At 41.1% G+C, this 21,087-nt stretch overlaps 1 protein-coding gene across 4 annotated transcripts; it reads left to right on the top strand.

The window, feature by feature from the left end:
• The first annotated feature begins 658 nt into the window (after positions 1 to 658).
• Positions 659 to 21,087, top strand: naa80 (N-alpha-acetyltransferase 80, NatH catalytic subunit). Of its 4 annotated transcripts, none has more exons than XM_078414150.1 (4): positions 659 to 844; positions 3,552 to 3,671; positions 9,622 to 9,666; positions 16,133 to 21,087. In XM_078414150.1, the coding sequence occupies exons 2-4, from the start codon at positions 3,597 to 3,599 to the stop codon at positions 17,297 to 17,299; spliced, it is 1,287 nt and encodes a 428-aa protein (XP_078270276.1). In that variant the 5' UTR covers positions 659 to 844; positions 3,552 to 3,596; the 3' UTR covers positions 17,300 to 21,087. The 4 variants fall into 4 exon arrangements, with proteins under 4 accessions (XP_078270276.1, XP_078270273.1, XP_078270274.1 ...); XM_078414147.1 differs by having other exon boundaries at positions 659 to 820; XM_078414148.1 differs by having other exon boundaries at positions 659 to 802.

The following is a 21,087-nucleotide window of genomic DNA, read 5'->3' on the forward strand; positions in this document are numbered from 1 at the left end:
TTATATTGAGTGGATGTGGAGAGAATGTTTCCACTAGTGGAAGAGTCTAGGACCAGAGACCTGAGCCTCAGAATAAAAGGACGTATCTTTCGAAGGGACATGAGGAAGAATTTCTTTAGTCAGAGGGTGGTGAATCTGTGGAATTCACTGACACAGACGGTTGTGGAGGCTGTCAATGGCCATTTTTAAGGCGGAGATTAAAAGATTCTTGATAAGTGCGGATGTCAAGGGTTATGGGGAGAAGGCAGGAGAATGGGGTTGAGAGGGAAAAATAGATCAGCCATGATCAATGGTGGAGTGGACTTGTGGTCCGAATGGCCTCTTTCTGCTCCTACAACTTATGAGAGCCATCAAACGCTCCTCACACGTTAACCCGATCATCCCCGCGATAATTCCCATTAGTCTCAGTTGAAAATCGCTCTCGTATTTACGCTCAACTGGTGTTGGGGCGGCGCAATACCTGTCGAAATACACCAGCGAGTAGCGCCGTCCCGGCTGATCGCCTTCTTGTTCGGCCACCGGCGGTCTCACCCCGTTCCTCCCACCAGCAGGCGGCGCTGGAGCTCAGTTCCTCCCAGCAGTAGGCGGCGCTGGAGCTTAGTTCCTCCCACCAGCAGGCGGAGCTGGAGCTCAGTTCCTCCCAGCAGAAGGCGGCGCTGGAGCTCAGTTCCTCCCAGCAGTAGGTGGCGCTGGAGCTCAGTTCCTCCCAGCAGCAGGCGGCCCTGCATGGGCTCCTGCTCTGCAGCCCGACCAGAGGCAGGACGCCAAGGCCGGACCCTCCCTCACCCTCAGACCATCCATGGCGAGTGCGGGGACAGCGGTAACCAAACTAACACGTTAGAAAGTCAGTGGTGATGTGCGACACGCGGGGACTGTCTGGGTGCTTGTAGTTGTCTTCAGAGAGAGTCAAGCGTGTAATATGTCCCAAACATAACACACTGACATTCTTACTTGCAGCAGCACAACAGAATATGTAAACATAGTATTTATTCACAAAATGCTGGAGTAACTCAGCAGGTCAGGCAGCATCTCAGGAGAGAAGGAATGGGTGACGTTTCGGGTCGAGACCTTTCTTCAGACTTCAGACTAAACATAGTAACTCAGCGGGACAGGCAGTATCTCACTCGGTCGAGACCCGCTTCAGACTGAAGTTACTGCCGCTGAGTTACTGTCTCCAGCATTTTGTGTCTATCTTCGGTTGAAACCAGCATCTGCAGTTCCTTCCTACACATCCTACATAAAACCATCCAATATAAAATATGTATCCATACGGAACTTTGTGTGTGTGAGTATATATGTATGTATTTATTCACAAAATGCTGGAGTAACTCTGCAGGTCAGGCAGCATCTCGGGAGAGAAGGAATGGGCGACGTTTCGGGTCGAGACCCTTCAGACTAGTTATGTATGTGTGTGTGGGTGTGTATAATAAAGTATATCTAAATATATGAACTTGTGTATGTGTAAATATACAAAGTTTTATATTTATATATACATGCTGAACTTTATATATATATATATATATAATTGTAATTAATTTATTAGCCAAGTACGTAAAAACATACAAGGAATTTGATTTGCCATACAGTCATACCCCTCTTCCATTATAGATGAGACTCTCACTTAGGTCTCCTCGTTGTTATTAGTATATGTATACTTTAGTATATGTGTGTGTATATATATATATACACACACAAAAACAACAATGAAAAACACACACACACTGAACTTTATATGTGAGAACTTTATGTGGCTGAACTTTCATAAACAACTTATTCAGTATATATGTAGATATATTTTAGTGTATGAAATTAAGAAATGTGGAGATAATGTTGTGGAGTTGTGTATTGTATTTTTAAATTTATTAAAGATTTTTTGAAATTCTACTGTGGCCTGAATGACTGCTGAGCCACGTGTCCAAGGGCTCTGCTGTCAAAGTCAAAAACAACTTTTTCTTCATCCAAGGTCAACATATCACAACTTTTCAGTAAAGATTATTCAATGGAGCTTAGGAATGAGTCCTCCACTTGAATTCTTTCTCCTGCCTTCTGTCCTACTTTAAACAAGTCCCTCTTATGAAAATAGAATTTGAAAATAACTGCTGTATTCCAGTTTTATTTGAATCTCTGAAATGTTCTCCATACACCACCAGAGAATTAAGTTGAACTGGTGGAAATTATAAAGATGGATTACTATGGAAGGTCATGAAGGATCATGATCGAAAATTAGACCCTGGCCTTTTGTTAAGATACAGAAGAAAGGATAGTAGAAATCTTGTAACTCCCCCAAAATTGGCATTTCTTGTTGAATCATCTTTTGAATTTAGATACAACAAAGGTGAGTATGATTTAAAACATGAAGCAAAATGTAGAAACAAAGATCTGCAGATGCTGGTCTATGCTGAAGATAGACAGAAAGTACTGGAGTAACTCAGTGGGTCAGGCAGCATCTCTGGAGAAAATGGATAGGTGACGTTTTGGGTCAGCACCCTTCTTTAGATCTTTGTGTCTATCTAAGACTTGAAGCAGAAGTGTTCCATGGTGAACAGGCTCAGATGGTTTTAAATAACCAAAATATTCATAGATTCCCCCTAATCATATCATATCATATATATACAGCCGGAAACAGGCCTTTTCGGCCCTCCAAGTCCGTGCCGCCCAGCGATCCCCGTACATTAACACTATCCTACACCCCACTAGGGACAATTTTTACATTTACCCAGCCAATTAACCTACATACCTGTACGTCTTTGGAGTGTGGGAGAAAACCGAAGATCTCGGAGAAAACCCACGCAGGTCACGGGGAGAACGTACAAACTCCTTACAGTGCAGCACCCGTAGTCAGGATCGAACCATGATTTCCAAACAAATTCCTCATTCAAGGCCATCGCACAAACGATTATAGAACAGCAGGAGTAAAGAAGGGAAATAGTCTTCCGTCGTCACTGATTAGTTTATCATCACGTGTACCGAGGTCCAGTGAAAAGCTTTTGTTGCATGCTGACCAGTCAGCGGAAAGACAATACATGATTACAATTAAGCCATCCACAGTGTACAGATGCATGATAAATGGAATAACGTTTTGTGCAAGATGAAGTCCAGTAAAGTCCAATTAAAGATAGTCCGAGGGTCGCCAATGAGATAGTTAACAACTGAGGACTGCTCTCTAGTTGTTGATAGGCTGGTTCAGTTGCCTGATAACAGCTGGGAAGAAACACCCTGAATCTGGAGGTGTGCGTTTTCACAATTCCATACCTCTTTCTGGAGTGGGACTTGTTCTTGATGCTGGTGGTTAGAAGGGCTGAGTCTCAGCCCATTGCTCCAAAGTCAGGAGATATATCTGTTTCCATCAAGTAGCCACAGTAGTTTATCCTAAATGCTTCCTTTTGTTCTAGGTATTTCTAGGTAAATCTAACGTTAGCACGTTCAACAGACAGAATGAGGGGAAAATTGACAAAAGACAAAATAATCTTGCATGCACTGCTCTCATTTATTAATCTTGGCTTATCAACCCAATAGTATTTCTTACTGGTTAATATCTTGCCCTGCTGCAGGCATGCCTCCCGTTGGTTGATGACAAAGTACTTCCAGTCGTGGGTATGTTGAAGACTTGGGCCAGCCCTCCCACAGGGGCTGTCAACAGATGTACAGAGTTAGGTTCGGGAAAGATCGAGGTAAATCTGTGATCCAAGTATGGTCAGCCAAACGACCGCACTTTTGAGTGAAGGGTTAATGCCTTTAAAATTTACATTTTAAATACTAAATCTTATTGCCACGCTTGTCCTTCCTTTAAGAAGCATCTTAAAACCAACCGCTTTGCCATAGCTTTTGCTCACATGCCCAAATGCTTATCTTTGTGCTGTCGTCTGATAACGCTACTGTTAAGTCCCTTAATATGTTATGCTATGTTAACAACAATTTATTGACATTAATGTCTTCTGAATTCTGTGAAGCCTTACCCTAAACGAGAACGTCCTTTCACAGCCCTTGATAAAAGTGTTCATAGCAGCTTCTGTTTCCACTCGCTATTTGGGGTAGTCTCAGAGCTGTTTATTATTGTGCCTCCTCTCCCCAACTGAGGGGTGAGTCAGATGGCCAGGTGGAACAAATGGCCAAAAAATCCTTCAGCAACTAACAAGATTGATAGATTGAAAGATACAGCATGGATACAGGCCCTTTGGCCCACCGATTCCACGCCGACGATCAGCATTCTCTCTCATCTTGTCATTTTCTTTTGAAAGACATTTCATATTATATAAACTAATCCTCAGTTAGGTCAAAACCTGATTATTGTACTTATTTATGTTATGTGCAGATATCAACAAGTTTAAACATAGAGCTAAAAGGCAGTTAGTGTACAAAAGCAATTAGATATCCCTAGAACTTGTGCTTGGAATTGACAGTGCAAATGAGTTGGATAATCAGGAGGACTGAGGTTGAGCAACTCTTGGTGTTTATGATTCTATCTTTTACTGATACGTTTATTTCCTGCTTTATAATCATCGCCCCTTATCCTGCTGGGTTTGTTGACTTCGCTGAAAAGATCTACTGGTTGATCACAACCATCAATTCAACGGCTAACAGGAAGCTAAAATCTAATGTCCATGATGGTTTTTACTAACAGGATACCAATAGAGGTCCATGCTCTTTATCTGAACCAGATGAAACCAACCAATGGTACTGAGTCACACTTGGACACAATTTCAGTTAGTGATTGTGTGGTGGTGACCTGGTATTTTAATAGTTCATTTTCCATGTGCTAAGATGAGCAAAAGAAGCTGGTGGAAGTATAAATCAAGCAAACCCAATTTGTATTTACTCTTAACTTGGATTGGATTGGTCTATTATTGTCATGTGTACTGAGTGAGATACAGTAAAAAAAACTTTGTTTGCATGAAAATAGGACAGTACAGCACAGAAACAGGCCCTTTGGCCCACAATATGCTGATCGTAATGCCAAGCTAAATTAATCTCGTCTGCCTACCTATGATCCAAGTTCCTCCATTGCCTGCACATCCATGCGCCTGTCTAAAAACCTCTTAAACCCCATCACCGTGACTGCGTCCACCACCACTCTTGGCAGCAAGTTCCAGGTACCCACCACTCTCTATTAAAAAAAACTTGTCTCATGCATCTCCTTTAAATTTTACCTCAAGTATCTTAAAGCTATGTCGTCTGTTATTTGACAGTTCCACTCTGGGGGGAAATGTTCTAACTGTTTTCCCTATCTATGCCTCTCATAATTACAAGGGTCCCCTCAGTCTCCAGAGAAAACAATCCATGTTTGTCCAACCTCTCCTCACAGCTAATACCCCGTAAAACAGGCAGCATTCTGGGAAGCCACTTCTACACACTCCAAAGACTCCACATCTTTCCTGTAATGGAGCAACCAGAACTGCACGCAATACTCCAAATGCAGCCTAACCTAAGTCTTGCAAAGCTGCAATATGACTTCCTGATTCGTATGTTCAATGCCCTGACCTATGAAGGCAAGCATACCATATGCCTTCTTTATCTACTTGTGTTGCCACTTTCAGGCAGTGCTGCACTTGGACCCCAAGATTCTCCTGTACATCAATGCTGTTCAGGGTCTTGCCATTAACTGTATACTTTTCCCTTGCATTCGATCTCCAAAAGTACAATGTCTCACACTTGTGTAGGAAGAAACTTGCATGCCCTGATATAAACTGTAAAATTACACCTTGCTGCGGTAAATAAAATATGTTGCAGGATCGGAAGTGGTCATTTTTGTTTAAGATGTTGAATCAGTTGGGTGGATGGATAAGTTCCCAATGCACAGTTTGTTGATGATTAGAATGTCTAATATGCATTTCTTAAAAGTCATATTTATCTGAGTCAGCATCATTTTCATCGCTGATAATGGATTTTGTTGCTGAGATGAACACAAAAGTCCAGACTGACAATCCCAACTAGTGATGATGGCTGATGACAGTACTAAGGGAGTGGTGCACCACTGGAAGAGCTTCTAGATCAGATGATCAATCTAGTTCCAATTCTTTTGCTGGGAAAGTAATAAAGGATCTCACAGTACCATCTCAAAGAAGGGTAGGGAAGTTATCCATGCCCCAACCAACACAACACTCAGCCTAACAAAACACAAGGCAGATGATCGGGTTACTGTTTGGGCAGGCCTGCTATTGACTACACTAAGTAATTAAAATTAAAGGTGTTTCATATGAAGTGCTATGGACTGTCCTGAATTCAGGAAAGCTGCTATAGAAATTCAAGTCCTTTTTTCTCTCAAACAACATTGCTGCAAGTTATCTATTTCATTTATTAACTGCACACGAAAATCAGGAGCAGGAGAAGGCCACCTGGTCCTTAGTATCTGTTCTGCCATATATCAGGGTTATGTTTGGAGTATATAGTTCCATTTTCCTGCTTTGGAGTTGTACAACGTAAAATGGGCCCTTCAGCCTACTGCGTCTATGCAGATTATCATGCTTTACTCATCCCACTTGCCTGCATTAATTCAGTATCCTATGTCTTGCCATTCAAGTATCTATCCAGATGCCTCTTAAGTTGTTACTGTTCCTGGCTCCACCATCTTTTCTGGCATCTCATTCCAGATACCAATTATTTTTTGTGTGAGAAATATACCCCTCAGATTCCCTTTAAACCTCCCTCTCAGCTTAAACATATGCACTCCAGTTTTAAACAGACCTACCATGGAAACACACTGGCTACCGACTCTGTCTATGCCTCTCGTAATTTTACACTACTCTGTCATGTCGCCACTTGGTCTCCTTTGCTCCAGGGAAAAAAGTCCCACTCCATCCAATCTCTCTCTCTATCTCAAGCCCTCCATTTCAGCCAACATCCTTGAGAATTCTAGATAAACACAAAAAGCTGGAGTAACTCAGCAGGACAGGCAGCACCTCTGGAGAGAAGGAATGGGTGACATTTCGGGTCGAGACCCTTCTTCAGACTTCAGACTAGATATTTGAGAATTATTTCTGCTCCCTCTAGATTAATTACATCTTTCCAGTTGTGTGGCAACCAGAAATTTCTTGTACTCTTCATGCCTCGGCTGATGAAAGCAAGCATGCCAAAGACTTTCTTTGAATTCAAAATTTGGGCTTGAATTTAAAATTCTCACCTTGTTATCAAATCTCTGTAGGCTGCTACTTTATCTCTCTGGCCCTCTTCACCCATAAAACCTCTAAAGATTTCTGATTTGCTCCAGTTCTGGCCTTTTGCATATCCATTTTTTTTTAACCATTGGTGACTTTGACTTCAGTTGTTTTTGGTCCTGATTTCTGAGATTTCATCCTAAATTTCCCTTTCGCTGCAGCTCCATAACCACTTTTAAAGTGGTCTTTTAATCTTGTCCGATATTTATTTTTGAGGCTCTGTTTCAAGTTTTGTTTAATGCCACTCTTGTGATGCGCCTTTGAACATTTTACTGAGTTGAAACTGTACCGTGAAAGTGAGTTAGTATTGCTATCCATTCTCAATGCAAACTATCTAACTTTTGCCTATGTCAGTGGTTAGGCAGGTGTGATACCAGATTCCAAAAGCACTCTATTCCAAGCTCCCTATGGAGAAAAGATTACCAGGTGGGCAGAGGGGAATATTCCAGATATTTGCAAAGCCGCCTTAAAAAATAATGCATTATCCCAATTGACTCATCTTGGAGAAGATGCATTCAGGATGACACCGAGAATCTTGCCACCAACTTTTGGGGGCCCAGTGTGAGGTGTGTGAAATAAACTAATCCTCCTGTCCCATTAGACATCCCGAGCCCCAACTAAGGTAAAGTTTATGCTTCCAATGTTGGCCTCATCAGTCACCCCAGACCCCACAAATCTAGAGTAAAAGTAAGCCGTACTTGAACATAAGGGACTTCTGAAGAAAAAATATTATGTTACCTCAATTCCCAAATTTCAAACCACAAATAAATCAACTCTTTACATCTGGTAGATTTGTTTTATTGCAATATCTTGAGCTAACCGTCAAAGTATTTTGACATTGCAACCGACAGAACTTGTGCAAGGGTCTGTGCTGTGGTGGATGTGTTGCACAATTTAAATCTGAGAAAGATCAGATCAAATTAAAAGTTTTTATTGCTAATTTTACAAACTAGATGTTCCTAATCTCGACTGCAGTTCCCAATCTGTAATTGTCTTTTTCCAGGAAAATAATACATCTGGCGAGAGAAAATAGGGAAAAGCCTGTCAGCTACAATATTTCCTATAAAATAAGAGATGCATTCAAAATACAGCACTAACAAAAATACTGATGACTGAATCATCGTGGTGATTAATTGCCCTGTAGTTTTTACTTCTCCTGAAATCCTGTTAGAAGGCATTGATAAAATAATTGAGACAGAGATATATATTATAAAATTGTGGAGTAACTCAGCAGGCCAGGCAGCATCACTGGAGAAAAGGAATAGGTGACTTTTGGGTCGAGACTCTTCATCCAGGGCAAAGGTGAAGGATTTGATTTGTTGAATCCATTCCAGCTCCTCAAATAATAATTCCTTCAGTGTCATTACTTAGCCATTTGCACAAAACCATGAAAATTGCTCCCCTTCCATTGCTTATCTATTTACTGTGAACATAATAACTCCACATAGGGTCATAGAATCATACAGCGTGGAAACAGGCCCTTCGGTCAACTTGCCCACACTGACCAACACCCATCTACACGGGTCCCATCTGCCTGCATTTGGCCCATCTAAACCTGTCCTATCCATGTACCTGTCTAAATGTTTCTTAAACGCTGCAATAGTACCTAACTCAACTACCTCCTCCGGTAGCTCATTCCATACACCCACCACCCTTTGTGTGAAAAATTTACCCCTCAGGTTCCTATTAATTTTTTTTCCCTCACCTTAAACCTATGTCCTCTGGTTCTCGATTCCCCTTCTCTGGACAAGAGACTCTGTACATCTACCCGATCTATTCATCTCATGATTTTGTACACATGTAAAATAAGATTCTTTTCTTTGCGTTCTCCTTGGGTCGTTTGTCCTGAACCATTGTCCTGAATCCTTGGAACCATTGTAGGAAATGCATCCTAGATCCACATCGGGACTTTTACATCCTTCCTAAAATCAGGTGACCAGAGTTGGACTCAGTAGTCTTATTGTGATCTAATCAGTTTAATTCATAGTTTCAATCCAACTTCATCTCTTTTTGTGTCGGATGGAGCTGCAGATGCTGGTTTAAACCTCTTTTTACTTGCTGTGCTTCTATTTATGAATCCTGGAATCCCATTGCATAACTAATCTCACTCATCCTAGTCTATTAGCCGTAATTGTTTTGTTATTATAAATGATGGGATAGTGTGCACAGAGATTGTGGACCAAATGGCCTGTTCTTCTGTGCTGTGTACATACTGTTCTGTATAAAACTGTTCACAGTATTTAAGGTGTGGCCCCACCAGTACTCTATACAATTATAAAGGTACTTCCCTACTGCAACCCTCTTGCAATAAAGGCCAATGTGCCATTTGCCTTCCTAACCAGTTGCTGCATCTGCCTGCTAATGTTTTGCAATTTGTGCTTAAGAACATCCAAGTCTTCTTGGTTTGGATAAGATCTGGATGTTCCTATCCAAGAACATGATGGATAAGAATGATAATCTTTTTACACAGAGGGTGGTGGACATGTGGAACCAACTTCCAGAGGACGTGGTAGAGGTGGGTACAATTGCAACATTTAAAAAGCTCTTAGACAGTTATATGGATAGAAATGGGTTGGAATGATACGGGTCAGGCACATGTAAGTAAAACTAGCTCAGTTAAATAACTAGATTGGCATGGTGGATATGTACCAAAGGGGTTGTTTCCATGCTGCATGACTTTGACTATTGATGATTTGGGCAGAAGACCCCATTTCTATGCATATAGCTCGATGACTATATGATTCTATATCATGTAAGAAAATAACTGCAGATGCTGGTACAAATCGAAGGTATTTATTCACAAAATGCTGGAGTAACTCAGCAGGTCAGGCAGCATCTCAGGAGAGAAGGAATGGGTGACGTTTCGGGTCGAGACCCTTCTATTCAGACTGAAGAAGGGTCTCGACCCGAAACGTCACCCATTCCTTCTCTCCTGAGATGCTGCCTGACCTGCTGAGTTACTCCAGCATTTTGTGAATAAATACCTTCGATATGATTCTGTATCTCTATCAGGGCAACTAAAGCTTTCTCCGCTCCAAGGAAAACAAGTCCAGCCTGTCCAATCTCTTCACATAACTAAAATGGATCATGAAATAATGCTTGGAATTAAGGTGAATAAATCTTACATGGGGTAAGGGCACCATTCCAAGCTGTATAACCAAGATTCAAAATGAACTGGTTGCACTACACATAATGTTTACAACACTTCTCTGCGCTCCAAGAGCACAACTCTGAACATGACTTTATATTTCAAAACCCGAGGCTAAACGTTGTCCAAATAAAAAGACACTTTTTTTCTTTTGACGATGCCTGAATAAGTTATCTTTTAGAAAGAGAAGTATTGATGAATGCTGTTTGGGGAACTGTCATAAGAGGATCAGTCACTTCCTGCTGGTTGGGTGCAATTAAGCCCTTCAGTTGGTATTAGCATTCCTGCAATGCTGAAGTCTTTCTACCGATTTCATCCAAGTCGTTGCTAGAAAAACATTTCCATCACAGTGGCATTTGCCACTTGGTAAGTCAAACACTGCCAAATGAATAAGCAGATTTGTGTGTTCTGACATATATTTTGAAGTGAGTTTTTAAAATCACAGTACTCCAAAATTGGAAGATTTAAGAAAGTGATTGCAAGTGTCGATATTGGTTGCCGTTTTCACTCTCGCTCTGAAGGATATCATTATCTGGATTTGCATTTATTACTGATTATCGATGGAAATTTGTTACAGATTGAAATTCAAGTTCTTTTCTTGGGTTCCTCTCCAATTCTCTTACTCCAAAAAGGTTTAATAGATTCTCTGCTTCTGTCTTTATTGCTCATGGGATATAGATGTTTTTTCTTTTTCCGCTGAATTGCTATAGGAATTGAATTTCGAATCTTGCCCTGTCTCTGCAGAATTAAACATGTGCAGATCAATCACTTGGATCGCGTAGGTCGCCTGTGTAATGATAAGATGTGGAATGTTATTAGTGATCCGTGTACACAATTGTGGACGCTGTTGTAAAATGAGGGACTAGCGTCACAAAGTTTGCAGCAGGATCTATCAGCATACGTGTAGCATTTTTTTCATGATTGTATTTATTTGCTAACGATCTACAAAAATAGCCAGGATCAAAAGACATGTGGAAGTCATTAAAGAGTCAAAGGGCATGTGAGGTGGAGCAAAGGACATCAGGATCAAAAATCTATACTTTCTTCTATTGTTTTATACTGAACTTGGATGTATCCAGGAATCCATTTTAAAAGGCTGATTAAGTACCAATGTTCATGGGTCTCTCACAGTGAGCAAATCTTATTTGTGTATGACATGAGAATTGTTTGTGTTTTTACATTGAAACAGCCTCAATAGCCTTAATGGTGGATAGTGTGGTGAAGAATACATATGGGATGCTTGCCTTCCTAGTTTGGGACTAAGAATGTAAAAGTTGGGATGTTATGTTGCAACCTTACAAAACACTGGCTAAACCACATTTGGAGTATTGTGCGCAGTTCTGGCCACTGCACTTGCACTGGTGACAGTCCAGAGGAGATTCACCAGAATGTTGCCTGCGTTGTGGGGGGAGATTGGATAGGCTGGGTTTTTTTCCCTAGAGTGAAGGTTGCTGAGGAGTGAACTGATGGAATTATATTAAATTATAAGAGGCATAGATAGGGCAGATAGCCAGAATCTTTTTTCTCTTGGAAGGGGTATTGAAAACAAGAGGCCATAGGTTTGTGAGGGGGTGGGGGTAGTTTGAAGGGGATTTGAAGAGAAAGATTTCTGCATAGAGAATGGTTGATATTTGGAACTCACTGCCAGAAGAGGAGGTGAAGTCAGATGCAATTACTTTTAATAGACATTTAGACAGACACTTAATTAGGCACGGGTTAGAAGGATACACACCCAATGCTGGCAAATAGTATGGCCCATTTCTTCGCTGTACAATTCTGTGACTTATGACTATTGATGGCTCTTTATCTTTCAAGAAATGAATACTATTGTTTTGTTTTATCTCCCACAGGCTCAGGTTATTTATTTTTCTCCATCTCTTTTTGGTTTCCTCTTCATTTCCGAGTGATGAATTATATCTCCATTTTAATAGCATTTTGGGTAAATTAGTCAAAACAGCTGATTTGGTAGTGGTTTTTGAGCTGAAGGAGAAAGTTGGAGGATTAATCCTCGTAACATGCCTTGAGTTTTATTGTTCATGCAGACCTGAAGGTGAATTCCGATATGTTCTGTTTTACTATACTGACAGGCCCCCGATTACATAGGGGTTCTGTTCCTCAGTACTGCCCTGCAGCCGATTTCACCGTGAATCAGAAACGTCTGTTTTCTAAAGCTACCCATATAATATCACTTTAGGCTTTAGACTTTTTTTAAATTCCTGGCTCAAATTAGTTTTAGACTTTAGAGATACAGCAAGGAAACATATATAATCCAGGGAGCCCCTGTAGATGGGTCAAACGTTAAACCTAGGTTCTGTCCACCTGCACCAGGATATAGAATACAGTCTTAGAATAAAGGGGAGGCCATTTAAAAGTGAGGTGAGAAGGAACTTTTTCACCCAGAGAGTTGTGAATTTGTGGAATTCTCTGCCACAGAGGGCAGTGGAGGCCAAATCACTGGATGGATTTAATAGAGAGTTAGATAGAGCTCTAGGGGCTAGTGGAATCAAGGGATATGGGGAGAAGGCAGGCACGGGTTTTTGAATGTGGACGATCAGCCATCATCACAATGAATGGCAGTGCTGGCTCGAAGGGCCGAATGGCCTCCTCCGCACATATTTTCTATGTTTCTGTGATATCACTAACTTGTCAATAGAAACACACAGGGAATGCTGCAGCAGCTTGTGTGACGTGGTCAGTAGTGACCACTTAGGAGGACAAGGGTAGCAGGGGCATGTTTCTTTCATCACTTACCCAGTTACTCCTTAAGTCACAAATCTTCACTGTGGAACTACCTTCATTGCAGAGATTGCTGTGGTTCAGGATCTGGGAGTGAGCAGAAATGTTGCCCATCCCCACAAGAGAATAGAAAAAGTATCATTCAGCAGATGGGCGGAGCAGTGGCAGATGGAATTTAATCCTGAAAAGTGCGAGGTGATGCACTTTGGCAGAAATAACTTGGAGAGGGAGTACACCATGAATGGAAGGACCCTAGGGAAGACAGGGGTACAGAGGGACCTTGGAGTACAGGTACACAAGTCCTTGAAGGCAGCAGGACAGGTGGACAGGGTGGTTAAAAAGGCATATGGGTTACTGGCCTTCATTAGCCGGGGCATCGAATATAAAAGTAGGGGGGTAATGATGGAATTGTACAGAACACTGGTGAGGCCACAGCTGGAGTATTGTGTACAGTTCTGGTCACCACATTATAGAAAGGATGTGATAGCTTTGGAGAGGGTGCAGAGGAGATTCACCAGGATGCTGCCAGGGATGAAGGGCCTCGGCTATGAGGAGAGACTGAGTAGACTGGGGTTGTTTTCCCTGGAGCAGAGAAGGCTGAGAGGGGACATGATCGAGGTGTACAAGATCATGAGGGGCATAGATAAGGTAGATGGCGGGGAACTTCTTCCACTGGTGGAAGGTTCAACAACGAGGGGACATAGATACAGGGTAAGGGGAGGGAGGTTTCGGGGGGATGTGAGAAATAACTTTTTCACCCAGAGGGTGGTTGGAGTCTGGAACTCACTGCCTGGGGTGGTGGTGGAGGCGGGAACACTCACAGCGTTTAAGAGGCATTTGGATGGGCACTTGAAATGCTACAACATTCAGGGCTACGGTCCAAATGCGGGAAAATGGGATTAAAATTAGACTGTGTTTGGTAACGGGCGGCACGGACACGATGGGCCGAAGGGCCTCTTTCTGTGCTGTAGGACTCTATGACTCTATGCCTCTCATTATGCAACAAAGCCATCTGTTAACGACAAGCTTGGAGTAATTGTGTAATATAACAATTCTGTACTCGAGCTGCGGTGTTTGGGCATTTTAGTGGAATGGGAACCAAATTGTTGACACAATCGCTGCAGTCGTACCACAACTAGTCATGAATTAGCCACAGTTGGAGGCCACACCTTAGAACACTGAGAACCCGAGTTCCTTTCCTTCCTTCATGTCAGATGTTTGCTTATATTAATTCACAAAGTGTTGTAGTACCTGAGCGGGTCAGTTAGCATCTCTGGAGAATATACACATGCAACATTTTGGGCAGGGAGGTCTGAAGAAGAAATTCCAACCAGAAACGTCACCTATCCATGTTCTCCAGAGGTGCAACTTGACCCTCAGCATTTTGTGTTTTTTGCTCAAGATTCTTGTGTCTACTTTTTCATTATGTTGATATTTTCCCTTTTCTCACCTTCTGTAATTTAACACATTGTAATGTTGCTTCTGAAGCCTCAAGCACCATTACATACTTTGTTGCAACCCACCCAGCCATCTTTTACTTGCTTCATTGGATTTGTGTGGAAAGCTTTGTCCCATCCTTTGCTAGAATGTTTTGTCTGATTCTCTCCAAACTTGTACCTCCCATTGATTTTTAAAGGTACAATCCCTTCTAATATTTTTTTACTCTGATACCCTGTTATTTTTCTCGTCCATTCATTATGGCCTCCTGTAATCTGCCCTAGGGTCCAAGACATAAAGCTTCCCTTTCATTCATTAATTCACCCGTCTGACCCATTGTCCTTCAATATTCCTGACCTGAAGTGTTGACTGACTATTTCCCTCCACAGATGCTGTTTGACCTGCTGACTTCTACCAACAGATTGTACGTTACTCCAGATTCCAGTGTCTGCAGTCTCTTGTGTCACCCTTCAATACTCATTCACATCCTTGCATTTCCTCTCCTTTGCCTTTGGCCCCGTCTTAAACTTCAATTCTGCATAGAGAATGGTTGATATTTGGAACTCACTGCCAGAAGAGGAGGTGAAGTCAGATGCAATTACTTTTAATAGACATTTAGACAGACACTTAATTAGGCACGGGTTAGAAGGATACACACCCAATGCTGGCAAATAGTATGGGACTAAGAATGTAATAGTTGGGATGTTATGTTACAACCTTACAAAACACTGGCTAAACCACATTTGGAGTATTGTGCGCAGTTCTGGCCACTGCACTTGCACTGATGACAGTCCAGAGGAGATTCACCAGAATGTTGCCTGCGTTGTGGGGGGAGATTGGATAGGCTGGGTTTGTTTTGCCTTTGGCCCCGTCTTAAACTTCAATTCTAATTCCACCTTCAATCTTCACGACTGCAGTTTATTCCGTACTCATCCATGTTTCATTTGCCCTTTGTTTTAATTTTCTCTTGCTTGCTCCATTCAGTTCCTCACACGTGTCCACTAAATTCTTTTCAATTTACCACAATGTCTTTTGGGTATTAATGGAATTTGCTGATCTAAGGTTTTAGATTTTAATAATTTAATGTGTGCGGGTGCTGCCTTAATGTGTTCATTCAAAGCTAATTGCTAACTTTGTGCAGTATCTATGTATAAACTTTTCATGTTTCCTGTGTCAAATGATGCATGGGCGGTGTTTGGTTTGTGGTGGTTTGGAGTCTTTTGTTGCAATGGTAATATAATAAGAGAAAATCATATTTCTATTTACAGCTTATTTTGTTAATCTTTAATTTCTTAGATTAGATTAATGCTAATTTATTGTTTCATATCATTGCATTGTTTTTAAATATTTGAGTCAAACTTTTTTGCACCATACAGTTCATTTCTTCCCATGTGCAATGTTGCAAGGGATCATCTAGCGTAAATTAAACAAAGAACTTCCAAGTAGCCAATTAAAGAGAAAGATTGATGCAATGGCAGGAAATAGCATATGTAATCTGAAATCATAATTGGGATGCAAAAGAAAAATGAGTCAAATAAAAGATATATGCATCAGAACCCTAAACTGTTTGAATGCAGCCTGACCTCCTTACACAAAGGTGAGGCCTTGTTTTGTCAGCTTCTTGATGCTTAATTGAATTCTAACATTTTATTGCTGTTAGTGTGAGAAGATCCTAACTGAAGAGTTGAGAGCAGTTCCTCTGCACTACTGTCCAGAGCTTGTGGAGGCCTGTGCAGACCTCATTAATGAAGAATGGAAGAGGAGCAAAGCATCTCGGATTCACACACTGCAGAAATCTTCCAATAGCTTCCCAGTTTGTCTCGTGTTGAAAAAGATTCTAAAGGATGCTGGAAGCACGAGCATTGAAAACAGGAGCCAACTGGTGGGTCACAGCAAGCTGTCTCTTGTGGTCGGCAAATCCACTGGCTTGTTCGTGGAGACAGTCGTAGTTGCTAAGGAATTTCGAGGCAAAGGTTATGGCAGAAAATTAATGGAAGCCACAGAAGCCTATGCTAAAAACCGAGGATTCAAAACTCTGTATCTCACTACTCATGATAAACAAGACTTTTATTCCCACTTGGGTTATGTACTCACTGATCCAGTGCAGAATGCAGGGTCTATAAGCACATTCATGAACATGGAATTCCTTGAAAAGTTGGCTCCTCCAACAATTTCACCACCACGTAGTTCTCTACTATCCTCTTGTTTATCGCCACATGTGCCATCCCCTGCTCCACAACCACCTGCCCCTCCTGTGTTTGCACCTGTTCAGAAACAGCGACTAAATCTTCCTTCAGCACCTCATCCTGCCCCATCTTCTCAGCCTAATGCACCAGTGACTTTTCCCTCATCTCTTACTGCATCCTCTTTGCAGTCTGAGCAACTTCAGACTTCAGTGTCCTGTTCCTCAACCACTTCCCAGTTAGATCAGCATGTTCTTATTCCTCCCCCACCTCCGCTCCCACCATCAATACCGGGTTTGCAAGCAGCCCCTTGCTCCCTAAATACTTCACAGTTACATGGACAGACCCATGCTTGCAACGCGTCCTCTCCATCTCCCGCTCTCCCCATTTCACAAACGTCCCAGTTGCATTCTCCTTCAGCTGTTCCCCCTCAACGTTCCTCACCAACTGCTGATTTGGTGGCATTGCCTCCCGCACCCCCACCTTTGCCTCGTGCTTCTGAAACATTTTCAAAGTTATTCCCATTTGTATGCGATTTACCTGAATCCTGCCAAGGGAAAGGAAAAGCTACACAAAACCAGTGGGAGACTCCTTACCAATGTGTTAAAGGTCTTCCTGTCTTCTGGATGAAGAAAGACATATAACTTGATCAAATTTGGTCCAAATGATTTGAAGAATATGTTTGAAAGTTGCCTTGAATTAACTGGTGCCAAATGAAGTACATTGGAAAATGTTCTAAAAGAACCACGAGGTTTGGTTGGAAGTGGTTTCAAAGAATGAGAGGCTGTTTAAGTTGGTATTTCAGAATAACAACTACGAATAGTTGAATTGTATGAATTATTTTCTTTTAAGTATGGTGTAGACAAATGTCCAATGTAAATGCGAGAGGCAAGAGGTCTTATTAGATTATGTTTGAACTGACATTAATGTTCCAGGTCTGAAGAAGGGTCTCGACCCTTCTAACAATGTTCTAGGGTAGACACAAAATGCTGGAGTAACTCAGCGGGACAGGAATGGGTGATGTTTCGGGTCGAGACCCTTCTTCAGACAATGTTCTAGCATGTATTAACTAAAGAACAGAATTGAATACTTTTATACATGTGAAACCCACTATTAACTCCATTCACGATATGCTGCCTGTTATTTTTCTAAGCAACAATATTCTCATTTAATTTCATTGCTTGAAGTAAGTTGTGTGCATGAATCACGGTTTCTTAGCGTTTACAGTCCTTTTTTGCTTTTTATGGTTCCATTTCCTCGCCTGGCAATTATTTTCTTGAATGATCTCTTGAACTAGTTGTATGATTTATGTTTCAATCATCGTGGATGCTAAACCAAGCTGCATTCCTGAGGTTTATGACTGTGGTATGAAATGGTGGTGTTAAACAAGGAATATTAGAATCAAGTTAAACAATTGAGAATTGGGAATATTTCTTAAGATTACAGTGAAAATAACTGATTCTGAAACAAAGTTAGCATAACTCATGGTAATTGTCATGAATTGTGGGTTTTGAATGAAGTCAGAGAGGATAGCAGTCTCTGGCTGGAATTTTAGTGGTCTTAAATGCGCTAAATGTGCCAAGACACTGGGGTGCAGCTAACGAGAGGTTTGATAAAAAAATTAAGTAAAACAAGGTAATTTTCCACCATTTGTGGCCAAACTTTTTGCTTTAGAGATACTGCATGGAAACAGGCCCTTTTGCCCACCGACTCTTACCAACCAATGATCACCCTGTGCACTAACACTATCCTACACATACAATTTACAGTTTTTACCAAAACCAATTATCCGACAAACCTGTACATCTTTGGAGTGTGGGAGGAAACCGGAGCACCCAGAGAAAACTCACTGGGAGAACGGCCAAACTCCATACAGACTGCACCCGTACTCAGGATTGTACCCGGGTCTCTGGTGCTGTAAGGCATCAACTCTACCATTGTGCTGCCGAACTCTTAAGGTCCATAAATGTGGATAAAAGTAGTGTAAGAAATGTACGCTGAATTAAGCACATTCAGCAAAGCCATTGACAGAATATGCCTAAAATACCCAGAAGGTCAGGCAACCTCTGTGGAAGAGAAACAAAGTGATGACCTGGAGTTGTAGTCAGTGCAAGATGCCCACTCAAAGCTAACCTCCAAAGTTTGAAGTTGCTTTGTTCGTAGTCCTCTGTGGTTTTAGGAACAATCAAGGGAGATCCTCATCAGACAGCCGCTGTATGATGGCGGCCCAATTGAAAGTCATAGAATCATACAGCACGGAAACAGGCCCTTCAGACCGACTTGCACACGTTGGCCAAGCTGCCCAATCTACACTAGTCCCAGCTGCCTGCGTTTGGCCCATATCCCCCCAAACCTATCCTATGCTTGTACCTGTCTAAATATTGTGATAGTACTGCATCAACTACCTTCTCCGGCAGCTCGTTCCATATACCTACTTTGTCTTTTACTTTTACCTACTTTTACTTTGTGTAAAATATGGTGCCCTTCAGGTTCCTATTAATGCTTTCCCTCCTCAACTGAATAAATAAAACTTAATAAACAAAACATCATTTGGAGCATCTTGTTACCCATAAAATGGTTAAGTTAATTGGCTTCTACAATTTGCCCCTTGTATCTAGGGAGTGTTTGCAAAAGTGAGATAACAGAACCAGTGTGAACAGATAATCGATGGACAGCATGGAGTTGGTGGCTGTGTCTTTCAATTAAAAATAAAAATGTTGAAAAGGCAAGACATCCTCCAGTTAGTCTGAAACTCAGAGATTAAAAAGAGCTTAACGTCTGAAGTCTGAAGAAGGGTCTCGACCCGAAACGTCACTCATTCCTTCTCTCCAGCGATGCTGCCTGTCCCGCTGAGTTACTCCAGCATTTTGTGTCTACCTTCGATTTAAACCGGCATCTGCAGTTCTTTCCTACACAAAAAGAGCTTAAACCTCCTTTACAATCTTTAAGCACATCTCAAAATGTTTTACAAACTTTTGCACACATACACTACATTTACAAAAACTTTTAACCTGATATTGTTTCAGAAACTTATGCAATTTATTTCAACACTGTTGTGAAGTTTAAAAAAATGCAAATTCTTCGTAAGTTCAATTCTGTGAAAACATTTTACTGGATTCACATTCTGAAAGGAACAATTTGTGAAAGGCCATGAGTATACTTACAGACTCCAGAGCCAGCTGTTGAGGGTTTCAAAAGGAAGCTGGAGAAGTCACAGTTGTATTTGCCGACAAGGTTACAGGTTTTTTGCTCTGGAGGATGAAGAGGTCTGAAGATGGGTCTCGACCCGAAACGTCGCCCATTCCTTCTCTCCAGAGATGCTGCCTGTCCTGCTGAGTTACTCCAGCATTTTGTGTCTTTCTTAGGATGAAGAGCTTAGTCTGCATTCAAGTTAAGTGAAGAATGGACACATCAGTTATGTGAATGAACTATACAGTGACACCACTCCTGTCTTCATATTGTGCTGCTATAACCCACACTGTATATAGATTATCCTGGGAGCGGCACAGATACAACAGGTATTTCGAAGCTATTGCATATTGCCAGCATTAGACAGGAAAATTAAAGTCACCATTGATTTGTGGGGGGGAAAAAAAGCCCTTAAATAATGTTAAAATATTTTTAATTGTTTCTAAATGAGGCAATTAGAGAGGAAAAACTACTGCATTAACTTTTAAAGCTATTTTTTATAATTAGGGCGGTGCAGTGGCAGACTGAACAGGGAGACATTCTTTCCCCTGATTAATAATTGAATTGAATTGAATAAATTTTATTAGCCAAGTGTGTATACATACAAGGAATTTGCCTTGGTGCTTTGCTCACGTAACAACATGTCATACAGTAAACAATTAAGAATAAAACATTATAATTTACACATATGAAGAATGAAATAAAATACCAGAGCAAAAGGAGGCTACAGACTTTTGGCTGAATGAATACATGATCCACGTAATTTGATTTAAAAAGTCACAAAGAGTGAAGAGATAACCTGGGGGAAAGTGTATTCCATTAAAGCATTATTGGAACATGAATTCACATGGAGTGGTTGTTACACTGTATATTTTAAAGGTAAAAATAAATAAATATTTAAACTGGCCAAATAAACAAATTATGGAAAAAAATGTGGTCAGCATGACTAATTTTGGATTGGTCTAGTATAAAAGGACTAATAATGAGCCAAATGTTTACCTTTGAGTAAAATGTTTGATCAAGAACACTCCTAGCTGCCAAAAGTTCTTGGCCAGCTATATTTCATCAATTCCTTTACATCAATTCTTCAGAATAAAGCAAAGTGTTCCTGTGATATATTACTTTTTATTCTTTCAACAAATCATTTGAACATTGAGTGGGCTACATATTGGTGAGTTAATGTTTCTGAATCAAATACTGTTTCCCAGTATCTGGCATGTGATTGTGAATTTTTATGTACATT

Source organism: Rhinoraja longicauda, chromosome 17 (genome assembly GCF_053455715.1).
Source record: "Rhinoraja longicauda isolate Sanriku21f chromosome 17, sRhiLon1.1, whole genome shotgun sequence".
Taxonomy (NCBI): Eukaryota; Metazoa; Chordata; class Chondrichthyes; order Rajiformes; family Arhynchobatidae; genus Rhinoraja; species Rhinoraja longicauda.